The 13532-nt window shown below is 42.4% G+C and overlaps 1 protein-coding gene across 4 annotated transcripts in view; it reads right to left on the bottom strand.

The window, feature by feature from the left end:
• Positions 1 to 13532, bottom strand: part of ndc80 (NDC80 kinetochore complex component) — a 100046-nt gene that overhangs the window by 24513 nt on the left and 62001 nt on the right. For all 4 annotated transcript variants that reach the window (XM_052040984.1, XM_052040982.1, XM_052040983.1 and 1 more), the window contains exons 11-14: positions 12594 to 12799; positions 10774 to 10929; positions 941 to 1030; positions 743 to 835 (exon numbers count right to left, since the gene is read on the bottom strand). In XM_052040984.1, the coding sequence (XP_051896944.1) occupies positions 743 to 835; positions 941 to 1030; positions 10774 to 10929; positions 12594 to 12799 (545 nt within the window). The remainder of the gene's footprint in view (positions 1 to 742; positions 836 to 940; positions 1031 to 10773; positions 10930 to 12593; positions 12800 to 13532) is intronic.

The raw sequence follows: 13532 nt of genomic DNA, 5'->3' as shown, positions 1-13532 counted from the left end.
GAACCAAGGGGGACAAAATGGAATCAAGATATGAGGACACAAGTTCAGTGTGGGCAGGAGAAGGCAGAACAAATGAGTCTACCAGGGCAGTTGGGTTTGTGAATCTTGTGAACTCTAAAAAGGTTCGTCAAGCACGACTTCCCACAGACTAAGCCATGCTGACTCCTCCTAGTCAGACTCTGTCTATCCAAATGCTGGTAGATCCTTTCTTTTAAATTTAAATTTTTAAAATTTTATTTACAGCGTGGTAACAGTCCCTTCCGGCCCAACAAGTCCGCGCGGCCCATTTTAAACCCAAATTAACCTACCCATACATCTTTGGAATGTGGGAGGAAACCGGAGCACCCGGAGGAAACCCACGCAGACACAGGAGAACGTACAAGCTGCGACGGGAATCGAACCCCGATCACTGGCACTGTAATAGCGTCGTGCTAACTGCTACGCTACCGTGCCGCCCTCAGCATTCCCTCAGCTTTCCCACTATTGACGTCAGGCTGACCGGCCTGTAGTTCCTGGCCTGTCCTTGCTACCTTTCTTAAACAATGGAACAACATTAGCCACCTTCGCGAACTTCACAGTGGGTAACAATGAAGCAAATATCTCAGCAAGGGCCTCCGCAATTTCTCCTCTGGCCTCCCACAAAGTCTGAGGATGCACGGTCAGGCCCTGGGGATTTATCCACCTTAATGCGCTGCAAGGATGCAAATTCATTTAACATCTGCACAAAACTGAAGTGATTTACCTCCTTTTCTTGTTCAATTGTTTCATCCACTTTACGAATTTGTTCCCTTAACATTTTCAAATCATTTGCTTTGTCATCTATCATGGTCTGAACCTAGATGAAAAAAAGTATCTTCTTCAGATAAATCCTGTTTTACACATTTATAGTAAATTCAGTGAAGCAATCTTTGTACAGAATTTGCGATGGTTATCTCCATACTTGTTCATTGGCCTCTTTCAAACTCATCAACTTGTTTCTCTTATCTTGAATTTCTTCATTTTGCTGCTTTACCAGTGCCATTAAGCCATGCTGTAGAAATAAGAACAAGTCACATGAAAACTAAAAGATTTACAACGGAATTCTTTTCGTCCTTAAGTCTTGTTTGTTGAAAAAAATCCTAAAATGCCACTTTGTATTGTAATTACTTCCAGAATTTTCCTCATATTCTAAACTTGGTTCTTGTCACACACCAAGCAGGGAAGATCACTTGACCTGCTTGGAGGTACGGCTCCTGATGCCACATCGATACCAAAATACCTCCAAACAGTTTGTCTAATTTCTGGAGACAATGTCCATCCTCTCCACGCATTTTTCAATAATTCTGATCAATTTTCTTTACTGCAGCAGAGCCAGAGACAAAAACCATACTGGAAATAAATGAAGAACTACGACTAGTAGTGCATCACAGGAATCGGTGCTTAGACCTTTGCTGTTTGTGATATACATTAATGATTTAGATGTGAACGTAGGATGTAAATTTGTGAGTTTGCAGATGGTAGGAGGATTGGTGCTGTAGATAGCGAGGAAAATTGTCTAACACTGTGACAGGATGTAGATCAAATGGAAAGTTGCATGAAGCGCAAGCAGATGGAATTTAATAGTCAAGGGTGAGGTAGTGCACTTTGCGAGGTCAAATTCTGACTGAACATAGACACACCTTGGAGTGAAAGTCTGCAGCTCCCTGAAAGAGGTGACATAGGAGGATAGGGTAGAAAAATAGGCACATGGGATGCTTGTCCTCATCAGCTATCGCTCAGAATATAAGAGCTCAGACTTCATTTTACAGCCTTGTAAGACATTTCTTGGGCCACACCTTTGTGTGTGTTGTTATACTCTTTACTGTATCCTTGTTTGCTTTCCCAAAATGCATCACCTCAGTTATTAGGATTAAATTCCATTTGCCACCCTCTGTCCAACTTTCCACCTGATCAACATCCTACTGTAGCGCAGACAACTTTTCTTGCTGTCCACAACACCACCAATTTTCTCAGCATCCGCATCTGGTTATGTAAGAAAATGTGATATTATTCTTTTTTGGCAGGAAAAGTGAAAAAAGGACATCTAAATGATGAGACTGATACAGCAATATAGTTATAAAAGCTCACAATATGTATGCTCATTGTCTGGGAAACTATACAAAAGTAGTCAGATTGTGCTTCAGCTACATCAAGCATCAATGAGATCTGGAGTACTAGGTACAGCACTGGGTTCCTTATTATTAATGTGGTGGAAGCTGTTCAGGGAATGTTCACAAAACTAATACCTAGAAAAGACACGTTTTAGAGGAAAAGTTGAACAGAATGTAGAACAGTACAGTACAGGAACAGGCCCTTGACCCACTATGTTGTGCCAAACTAATTAGACAAATTGCTTCTGCCTAGTGTAGCGGTTAGCGTAACACGATAACAGCGCCAGTGATCTGGGTTCAATTCCGGCCACTGTCTATAAGGAGTTTTTACGTTCTCCCTGTGTCTGCGTGGGTTTCCTCCGGGTGCTCCGGTTTCCTCCCACATTCCAAAGACATACAGGTTAGGAGCTGTGGGCATGCTATGTTGGCGCCAGAAGCGTGTCAACACTTGCGGACTGTCCCTAGAACACACTACGCAAAAGATGCATTTCACTGCCTGTTTCGATGTACGTGTAACTAATAAAGAAATCTTATCCCTCCATTCTCTGCACATTCATGTGCCTACCTAGGAGACTCTTCAACACCTCTATCGTATTTGTGTGCACCACCAACCCTGGCAGCACATTCCAGGCACCCACCACTGTGTAAAAAAAGAAACTTGCCCCACACATCTCCTTTGACCTTAACCCCTCTCACCTTAAATGAATGCCCTCTAGTATTAGACATTTTGACCCTGGTAAAAAGATACCGGCTGTCTATTTATATCCCTCATAATCTTATAAACCTCAATCAGGTCTCCCCTCAGCCTCTGCCACTCCAGAGAAAACAACCCAAGTTTGTCCAACCTCCCCTAATAGCGCATGCCCTCAAATCCAAGCAGCTCTTCTGCACCCTCTGCAAAGCCTGCACATCCTTCCTGTAATGTGACGACCAGAAATGAATGCAATACTCCAGATGCAGCCTAACTAGAAGTAAATAAAGCTGCAATGCAAATTCCTGACTCAAACTCAATGCCTTGACTAATAAATGCCAACATGCCATAGGCCTTTACCCCCCTATCAACCGGTGCAGACACTTTCAGGGAGCTATAGACTTGGACCTCAAGATCCCTCTGTACATCAACACCGTTAAGAGTCTTGCCATTAACAGTATACTGTCCCTTTACATTTGATTTTGCAAAATGCAATACCTCACATTTGGCCAGATTAAACTCAATCTGCCATTTCTCCACCCAAGGTCAATACCCCGCAGTATCCTTTGGCAATCTTCTACACTATCCACAACGCCAACAATCTTAGAACATAGAACAATTACAGCACAATTCAGGCCCTTCGGCCCACAAAGCTGTGCCGAACATGTCCCTACCCTAGAAATTACTAGGCTTACCCATAGCCCTCTATTTTACTCAGCTCCATGTACCTATCTAACAGTCTCTTGAAAGATCCTATCGTATCAGCCTCCACCACTGTTTCCGGCAGCCCATTCCACGCACTCACCACTCTGAGTAAAAAACTTACCCCTGAAATTTCCTCTATATCTACTCCCCAGCACCTTAAACCTATGTCCTCTTGTGGCCACCAATTCAGCCCTGAGGAAAAGCCTCTGACTATCTACACTATTAATACCTCTCATCATCTTATACACCTCACTCAGGTCCCCCCTCATCCTCCGTCTAAGGAGAAAAGGCCAAGTTCCCTCAACCTGCTTTCATAAGGCATGCTCCGCATTCCAGGCAGCATCATTGTAAATCTCCTCTGCACCCTCTCTATGGCTTCCACATCTTTCCTGTTGTGAGGCAACCAGAACTGAGCACAATACTCCAAGTGGGGTCTGACCAGGGACCTATATAGCTGCAACAATACCTCACGGCTCTTAAATTCAATTCCCCGATTGATGAAGGATAATACACCATATGCCTTCTTAACCACAGAGTCAACCTGCGCAACCGCTTTGAGCGTCCTATGGACTTGGACCCAAAGATCCCTCCGATCCTCCACACTGCCAAGAGTCCTACCATTAATACTATATTCCGCCAACATATTTGACCTGCCAAAATGAACCACTTCACACTTATCTGGGTTGAACTGCATCTGCCACTTCTCAGCCCAACTCCGCATCCTATCTATGTCCCTCTGTAACCTCTGACAGCCCTCCAAACTATCCACAACACCCCCAACCTTTGTGTCATCCGCAAACTTACTAACCCACCCTTCCACTTCCTCATCCAGGTCGCTTATAAAAATCACAAATAGTAAGAGTCCCAGTACAGATTCCTGAAGTACACCACTGGTCACCAACCTCCACTCAGAATACGACCCTTCAACAACCACTCTTTGCCGTCTGTGGGCCAGCCAGTTCTGGATCCACACTTCAATGTCCCCTTGGATCCCATGTCTCCTCACCTTCTCCATAAGCCTCGCATGGGTACCTTATCAAACGCCTTGCTGAAATCCATATACACTACATCTACTGCTCTCCCTTTATCGATGTGCTTAGTCACATCCCCAAAAAATTCAATCAGGATCGTAAGGCAGGACCTGCCCTTAACAAAGCCATGCTGACTATTCCTAATCATATTATACCTCTCCAAATGTTCATAAATCCTGCCTCTCAGGACCTTCTCCATCAGCTTACCAACCACTGAGGTAAGACTCACTGGCCTATAATTTCCTTGGCAATCTTTGTATACTCTGCAAAATTATTAACCCACCCATTCACATTTTCATGCAGGTCATTTATATATAACACAAACAGCAGGTGTCCCAGTATGGATCCCTGCAGAACACCACTAGTTACCAACCTCCAGCCAGAATAAATGCCATCGACCACTACCCTCTGTCACCTATGGGCAATCCAATTCTGAATCCAAACGGCCAAGTCACCCTGGATCCCATGCATCTTAATCTTCTGGATCACCTTACTAAAAATCCACGTAGACAACATCCACATCTCTACCTTCATTAATCACCTTTGGCAAGCACTTTGGCAGAAAGAATAAAGGCATAGACCATTTTCTAAATGGGGAGTGAATTCAGAAGTCAGAGGTGCAAAGGGACTTAGGAGTCCTCGAGCAGGATTCTCTGAAGGTAAACTTGCAGGTTGAGTCGGTAGTAAGGAAGGCAAATGCAGTGTTAGCACACATTTCGAGAGGACTAGAACATAAAAATATATAATGCTGAGGCTTTATAAAGCATTGGTCAGACCATATTTGGAGTATCGTGAGCAGTTTTGGCCTCATATCTAAAGGAGGACGGTGCTGCATTGGAGATGGTCCAGAGGAAGTTTACAAGAGTGATCCTGGGAATGAAAGGATTAACGTATGAGGAGCATTTGATGGCCCTGGGCCTGTACTCGCTGGAGTTTAGAAGGATGAGAGGGGATCTTATTGAAACCTACTGAATATTCAAAGGCCTAGATAGAGTGGATGTGGAGAGGATGTTTCCAGTAGCGGAAGATCTGGGACCAGAGGGCACAGCCTCAGAATAGAAGGACGTCCCTTTAGAACAGAGGTGAGGAGGAATTTCTTTAGCCAAAGGGTGGTGAATCTGTGGAACTCATTGCCACAGATGGCTGTGGAGGCCAAGTCATTGGGTATATTTAAAGAGGAGGTTGATAGGTTCTTGATTAGTAAGGGCATCAAAGGTTACAGGGAGAAAGCAGGAGAATGGGGTTGAGAGGGAAAAATAAATCAGCCATGATCGAATGGTGGAGCAGACTCAATAGGCCAAATGGCCTAATTCTACTCCTATGTCTTATGGTCTAAATTAGTAAGACACGACTTGCCCTGCACAAAGCCATGCTGACTGTCCCTAATTAGGCCATGTTTATCCAAATGCTCATAAATCCTATCCCAAAGAACCCTCTCCAATAGCTACCACTGACATGACACTCACCGGTCTATAGTTTCTAGGATTATCCCCAATTCCCTTCTTGAATAATGGAACGACATTAGCTACTTGCTAGTCCTCCTGGACCTCACCTGTGGCTAGAGAGGCCACAAGTATCTTGGTCAAGGCCCCAGCAATCTCACCTCTAGCCTCCCTCAATAACCTGGACTATATCCCATCAGACCCTAGGGACTTAATGTGACAAGCTAAGCTTGAATCCACCAGAGTTTATAAGAATGTAATTGAAAAGATTCTATTGGTTAGTTACAAGGAAAGGAATTAATGGAAAGTCTACAAGATAGCTTTTTAGAGCAGCTTGTGGTAGAGCCCACTAGGGAACAGGCAATTCAGGTTTTGGTGTCATGTAATTCTGCAGACTTGATCAGAGAGCTTAAGGTGAAGGTACCCTGAGGAGGCAGTGATAGAATTCACCCTGCAGTTTGAGAGAGAGAAGCTGAAATCAGATGTAACGGTATTATAGCTGAGTAAACATAACTACAGATGCACGAGGGAGGCATTGGCCAGAGTTGATCGGAAGGGGAGGGACCCCAGCAGGGAAGACAGTGGAGCAGCAACAGCAGGAGTTTCTGGGAGTAATTTGGGAGACACAGCAAAATTTCATCCCAGGGAAGAAACAGCACACTTAGAGGAGGATGAGGCAACCATGGCTGACAAGGCAAGTCAGGGATAGCATAAAAGCAAAAGAGAAGGCATATAATATGGCAAAGATTAGTGGGAAGCCAGAGGATTGGGAAGCCTTTAAAAGCCAACAGTGGACAACTGAAAAAGCTATAAGGGAGGAGAAGATGAAATACGAGGGTCAACTAGCTAATAATTTCTTTTAATTTTTTTTAAGATAATTAAAGGGGCATTGGACTGCTTGAAAAGACTGGTTAGAGAAGCAGTAATGGGGAATAGGGAAACAATAGAGGAGCCAAATAAGTACTTTGTGTCAGTCTTCACAGTGGAAGACACAAGTAACAAGCCAGAATTTCAAAAGAGTCAGGGGGCAGGGGTGAGTGTAGTGGCCATTTCTAAGGAGAGGGTGCTAGGGAAGTTGAAAGGCCTGGAGGGTGGATAAATCACCTGGACCAGGTCGACTATATACTCCAGAGTTCTGAAAGAGGTAGCTGAAGTGACTGTGGAGGCATTAAAGTGATCTTTCAAGAATCACTGGAGTCAGGGAGGGTCCCAGAGGGCTAGAAAAAAAATCACAAATGTGACACTGCTGTTTAAGAAGGGAGGGAGGCGAAGGACAGGAAATTATAGGCCAGTTAGCCTGACCTCTGGTTGGCAAGATTTTAGAGTCCATTATTAAGGATGACATTTCAGAGTACTTGGAAGTTTATGATAAAATAGGACAAAGTCAGCACGGTTTTGTTAAGGGGAGATCTTGCCTGACAAATCTGTTAAAATTCTTTGAGGTGGTAACAAGCAGGTTAGACAGACGAGAGTTAGTGAATGTTATTTACTTGGATTTTCAGAAGGCCTCTGACAAAGTGCCACACACAAGGCTGCTAAACAAAGTGAGAGCCCATGGTGTCAGAGGCAAGGTACTAGCATGGATAGGAGATTGGCTAACTAGCAGAAGGAAAAGAATGGGCATAAAAGGGTCCTTTTCGGGATGGCTGCCGGTAACCTGTGCAGTTCCGCAGAGGTCAGCGTTGGGACCGCAACTTTTCACTTTATACATTAATGATCTGGATAAAGGAACTGATGGCATTGTAGACAGCTTTTTAGATTATACCAAGATAGGTGGAGGGACAGGTGGTGTCGCAGAGGCAGGAGTTGGACAGGTTGGGAGAGTGGGAAAATAAGTGGCAGATGGACACAATGTAGCGAAGTGTAGGGTTATGCACTTTGGTAAAAAGAATAAAGGTGTAGGCTATTTAGTAAATGGGGAAAAAAATTCAGAAATCAGAGATGCAAAGGGACTTGGGAGTTCAAGTTCAGGACTCCCTCAAGGTTAAATTGCAAGTTGAGCCAGTAGCGGAAAAGTTAAAATGCAATGTTAGCATTCATTTCAAGAGGACTAGAATATAAAAGCAAAGGATGTACTGATGAGGCTTTATAAGGCATTGGTCAGACTTCACTTGGAATATTGTGAGCAATTTTGGGCCCCATATCTGAGGGAGGATATGCTGGCCCTGGAGAGGGTCCAGAGGAGGTTCATAAGAATGACCCCAGGAATGAAAAGACATACAAGATGACAAGTGAACATATGAGGAGCGTTTGATGGTTCTGGGTCTGTACTCAATGGAGTTCAGAAGAATGACGGGGGAGTCTCATTGAAACAACCGGATACTGAAAGGCCTAGATAGAGTGGACGTGGAGAGGATGTTTCCATCAGTAGGAGAGTCTAGGATCCGAGGGCACAGCCTCAGAATAAAGGGATGTCACTTTAAGACTGAGTTGAGGAATTTCTTCAACCAGAGGGTGGTGAATCTGTGGAACGCTGTGCTGGCCAAGTCATTTAAAAGTAGAGATTAATTGGTTTATGACTGGTAAGATGGTTAAGGGTTATGGGGAGAAGGTGGGAGAATGGGGTTAAAAAAAAAATCAGCCATGATTGAATGGCAGAGCAGACTCGATGGGCTGAATGGCCTAATTCTACTCCTATATCTTACGGAGTCTTGACAGGGCAGATGTGCAAGAAATATCCCCTTGTGTGCAGGAATCTAAAAAAAAGTCCTATTGTTTAGAAGGGTCATACAGAACAGAAACAGGTCCTTCAGCTCAACCGGTCCATGCTGACTAAGATTCCCATCTGCTAACATTGGCCCATATCCCTCTGAACCTCTCCTATTCATGTCCCTTTTGAATGTTGTTAATGCCTTTTAAATGTTGTTAATGTATCTCCCTCTGGCAGCTCATTCCACATATTCACCATCTTCCAAGTGAAAGTGTTGCCCCTCAGGTTCCTAATAAACCTTTCTCCTCTCACCCCAACCAATGCCCTCTTGTTTTTGATTCCCCAACCCTAGGAAAACGACCGTGCACATCCTCTCTATTTATGCCCCTCAATTTTATACACCTCTATAAGACTTACACTCCAATGAAAAAAGTCCCAATCTGCTCAAACTCTCTCCATAACTCAGTCCAATCCATCCAAATCTCCTCTGCACTCTTTCCAACGTAATGGCATCTTTCCTATAGTAAGCCGACCAAAACTGAACACAATATTTCAAATGCAGCTTCACCAAGGTCTTGTACAATGGCAACATAACATCCCAACTTCTACACTCAATGCCCTGACTGATGAAGGCCAGCATGCCAAAAGCCTTCTTCACCACCCTGTCTACCTCTGATGTCAATACAGGACACAGAATGATGGCAGTGGGCAAAACGATCCAAGAATGACATGAACGTAGAACAACATGGAACAGTACAGCACAGGAACAGGCCCTTCAGCCCATGTCTATGCTGAGCATGATGTTAAATTAAACTTATCCCTTCTGCCTACAAGATGTCTATTCCCTGCACATCATTGTACCTATTTAAAAGTCTCTGCCTCCACTAACACCCTTGACAAGCACATTCCAGGCACCCACAACACTTTTAAAAAAAAAACTTGCCTCATAGATCAGCTTTAAAATTTCCCCTTCTCACTTTAAAGCTATGCCCTCGACATTTCTACCCTGGGTGAGGATTATGACCGTATCTATCTCTGCCTCTCAAATTTATAAACTGCTCTCAGGTCTCCCGTCAGTCTCCAACATTCCAGAGAAAACAATTCAAGTTTGTCCAACCTCGCCTTATAGTTCATACCCTCTGATCCAGGCAGCATCCTGATAAACCTCTTCTGCACCTTCTCAAAAGCTTCCACATCCATCCTGTAATGGGGTGACCAGAAATGGACACAATACTCCAAATGTAGCCTAACCAAAATTTTCTACAAGTGCATCATGGCTTCCTGACCTTTACACCCTATGGTCCTTGTGATGAAGGCAAGCATGCCACATGTCTTCTTTGCCATTCTATCTACTTGCCACTTTCAGGAAGCCATGGACTTGGACCCCAAAATCCACACCCATAACTACAAGTAATCTATATCTTGCTGTATCCTTTGATGACCTTCTTCACGTCAATATCTTTCTAAAAACACAACCAGTGGTTAGGGTAGTAATGAAGACAGATTCAACTGTAACCTTCAGCCATCAGCTGGATCAATATCTGAAGGGAAAGAATTTGCAGGATCATAGGGAGAGAGCTGAAGATTAGGACTAGGAGGATTTAAATCCCACCAAGCCACTAAAATTCACTTGCATCCAAATGCACAGTCCTAAAAAATCTGTTATGTTCTGTGGGTATATCCAGCAACTTGACAAATCTAGAGATTTCAATGCCACTTTCTGTTAATGAGCACATGGAGAGATGGAGTACCTCAGACAGCAACCTCCCGATTCCTGTTTTATTTCGCGTGTACGGACTCCAGAAACTATTGTCTGATTTACTCCAAGAGTAGTCCAAGATTTACTGGCAAGAGTTGTTTCACTCAACAAAATCTAGACTGAGGACTCATCCAGTGGATGAATATACTGAATACAAATCATTTCGCTGGTTATAAAAACTCTAAAGTGCACTGCGACACGCCACTTACATTATTGTTTCAAAAGAAATAGAAGTGATTCATCTCCTGTTATTCATCAGATTGATGTTTTTATCATTTACTTATTGCTGCATTACGAAGTATTACGTGCTAATTACATTTGTTATATTTTACAATGTAAAAGAAAAAATAATATAAAATGCTTTACTTTTATTTCCAAGGTCTTTTGTGATAAATTCCCTTTCCCCGAAGCAATATCCATGAGACTTATCTCAAAATCTTGTCCTCGAGCATTTTCGGCTGTTTTGGGGATTAGTTTGAGCTTCCGAGCCATTGTATGATACTCTTGCAGTCTGACTTCCAGCTAAAGGAAAGGCAGTTAGATTAGATTAGAGTTGAAGATTAATACAAATGAAAAATTTCAACAGATACAGTCAGCATCCCAACTCAGGTTTACAGACCCAATATATTATCTGAATATTTGCAGAGAAATAGCCCACCAGTTTAATCCATCACTTCAGAACTAATCATAACATGGTCCTAACCAAGCAAATGTAAGTCAACCCAATCATTGATCACCCTACAGGTTGCTTCAGACAAAAAAGGTTCAAACTCCAAAGTCACTGCTTTTACTTCAAATCTAGCAAGAACCTTCATTCTCCCTCTCCCACTTCAACATACACTTTTATCACTGAAAGGGAAATCTCCAATCAGTGTGAATTTTACATGTATTTCTTTAGTTATACAAACAACTGCAACACAAGTCCAGAAGATCAATCCAAGCTAGCAGTCTGTGTTAAAAGGAAAATTCCCTCTACAAATTGCTTGATCTACTGTTTCTTAAACTTTTAACAGTTCATCTACCTATGGACATAGCAGAGGTGTGATACTAAGTTCATCTCTAGTCAAGTGGGAAAAGCCAGGAGCAAACAGGTTATAATTTGAATTGTGAGGTCACTTAAGACACAAGGTGAAAAGCTAGTCTTCTGGATTCACGTACATAGATCATTAAAATATCACAGATGGGTACAGAAAATAACCATAAGGCTAATACAATGCCATTCTCACGTCCAGATATACAGTAAAGTGATACATGTACGTTAGCAATAAAACCCTAGTTAGGTCACATATGGAGTCCTCCGAGTAGTTCTGGGCACTGCACAAATTGTACTTGAGCCTTGTAGAATTTAGAACCAAGTGGTACCTGGACTCAAAAGATCAAAGTATGAGATTACATGGACTATGTTTGCACTTCTTAGAATTTAGGAGTTTTAGGGGTAATGCGAATGAAAATTTCAAAACACTACAGGGAGAACCATTTAAAAATCTTTAACTTCATTTTAATTTTAAAGTCTGCTCCCCTGTAGACATGGAAATATGTTCCCCCAAATGATCTCCAGGGAGTTATGTTCAAAATCATCTGAAGTTAAAGGCGATTGGCCAGGGTGACTACCAATTCTCCATGGATCCCATGCATCTTAATCTTCTGGATCAGCCTATCAAGGGGGACATTGTCAAAAGCTTTTATTTATATTATTTAATTTGTGCTGTCTGCTAAGATTTAGTCAAAGAGCTCTGGGTTACATTGCTCTGTGAGTCCTGACTAGTTTTACCTCATCTGGACAGGTTCAGGCTGACCCCAGAAGATAGATTTTGAGAGTCAACCACTTATCCAAGTAATAAGTTAGCTAGAGAAACTACTCACAGTGATTAGCAAGTCTACAGTGAGGGGTTAGACCCAGGTCATTCAATAACAACATTTCAAAAAAAAGCATGTAGAAATGTATCAAAGTCTAGAACTTTGTTTCCTAATTACAATCAAGGCTAGGGCAAGTTTTAGATCTGAGATTAATAAATATCACTTGCAATGCTATCATTCATGCAGCAGAGATGCAGTTCAGAACACCATACTATTTTCTCACCATTCAGCTTTGGGCATCTTTATTCTAAAATCCATTAGAATCCATTAATTAAGCAAGCATCTGACAATATAATCTTGCAGTGCAGAGCACCATGCCATCTCCTCACCATTTCCTTAGCCTTGGACACTTTTATCTCTTCATTCCACATCCTCTTATCTGCCTCTTCTAGACTTTTATCCAGGGAAATTAACATTTGATCCAATTCATTTTTCTCACGATTCATGTTCATTACGTCAACAGCTGAATTCTCCTGCCTATCGTATATCTGTTGCAATCTTTTGTTCTCTTCTTTAACTGCATGCAACTCCAATGCTTTAAAAACACAAAGCATACATGTTCCAGCACATATTAACAATTAGCATTTTTGAAGAGAATGGAAAGAACTATTAGCTACAATGCATATAAATATGTTTAATTCTAATTAACAAGTTTAATATCTATACCAATGATTAGCATGCCCAGAGCTAGTCATTTGGTTCCTGTGGACTAAGTAGAAGCATTTTGATGAGCATTATCAGCAAACTAACTGTGATAAAATTAGGTATGATCAGTCATTGAGAAGCCAAGAAACTACACATGCTTTAAAAACCCAGCAGCTGGGACAGCATAGAGTCATACAGCACGGAAACAGGCTCTTCAGCCCAACTCATCCAAGCTGACCGAGTTGCCTACCCGAGCTAGTTGCACTTGACTGCGTTTGATCCCTCTGATCTTTTCTGCGATGTACCTGTCTAAATGTCTTTTAAACGTTGTAATTGTACCTGCCTCTACAGCTTCCTCTGGCAGTGGAGAGCAAAAACATCATCATTTCAGGTTATTGACCTTCCATCAGAACCTGCTGAGTATTTTCAGCAACTTATTTTAGACATTTTCAGTAATCGCTTCAAATCACCTCTTCTGCTTATTTTGTGCCTTCAGTTGAGGGGATACAGTTCAATAAGGAAGGTGCTCTCCTGCAGCCATCACTAAATCAACAATTGGTATGAAATGTGGTTGTTCCTCTGTATCTTGAGAAGACTCATTTTTTATTTGCTCACTTCCATAG

The sequence above is a fragment of the Pristis pectinata genome, chromosome 29, assembly GCF_009764475.1.
Source record: "Pristis pectinata isolate sPriPec2 chromosome 29, sPriPec2.1.pri, whole genome shotgun sequence".
NCBI classification, from domain to species: domain Eukaryota; kingdom Metazoa; phylum Chordata; class Chondrichthyes; order Rhinopristiformes; family Pristidae; genus Pristis; species Pristis pectinata.
Note: the sequence above shows the minus strand (reverse complement) of the source record. Positions and strands in the feature narration are given on the sequence as shown.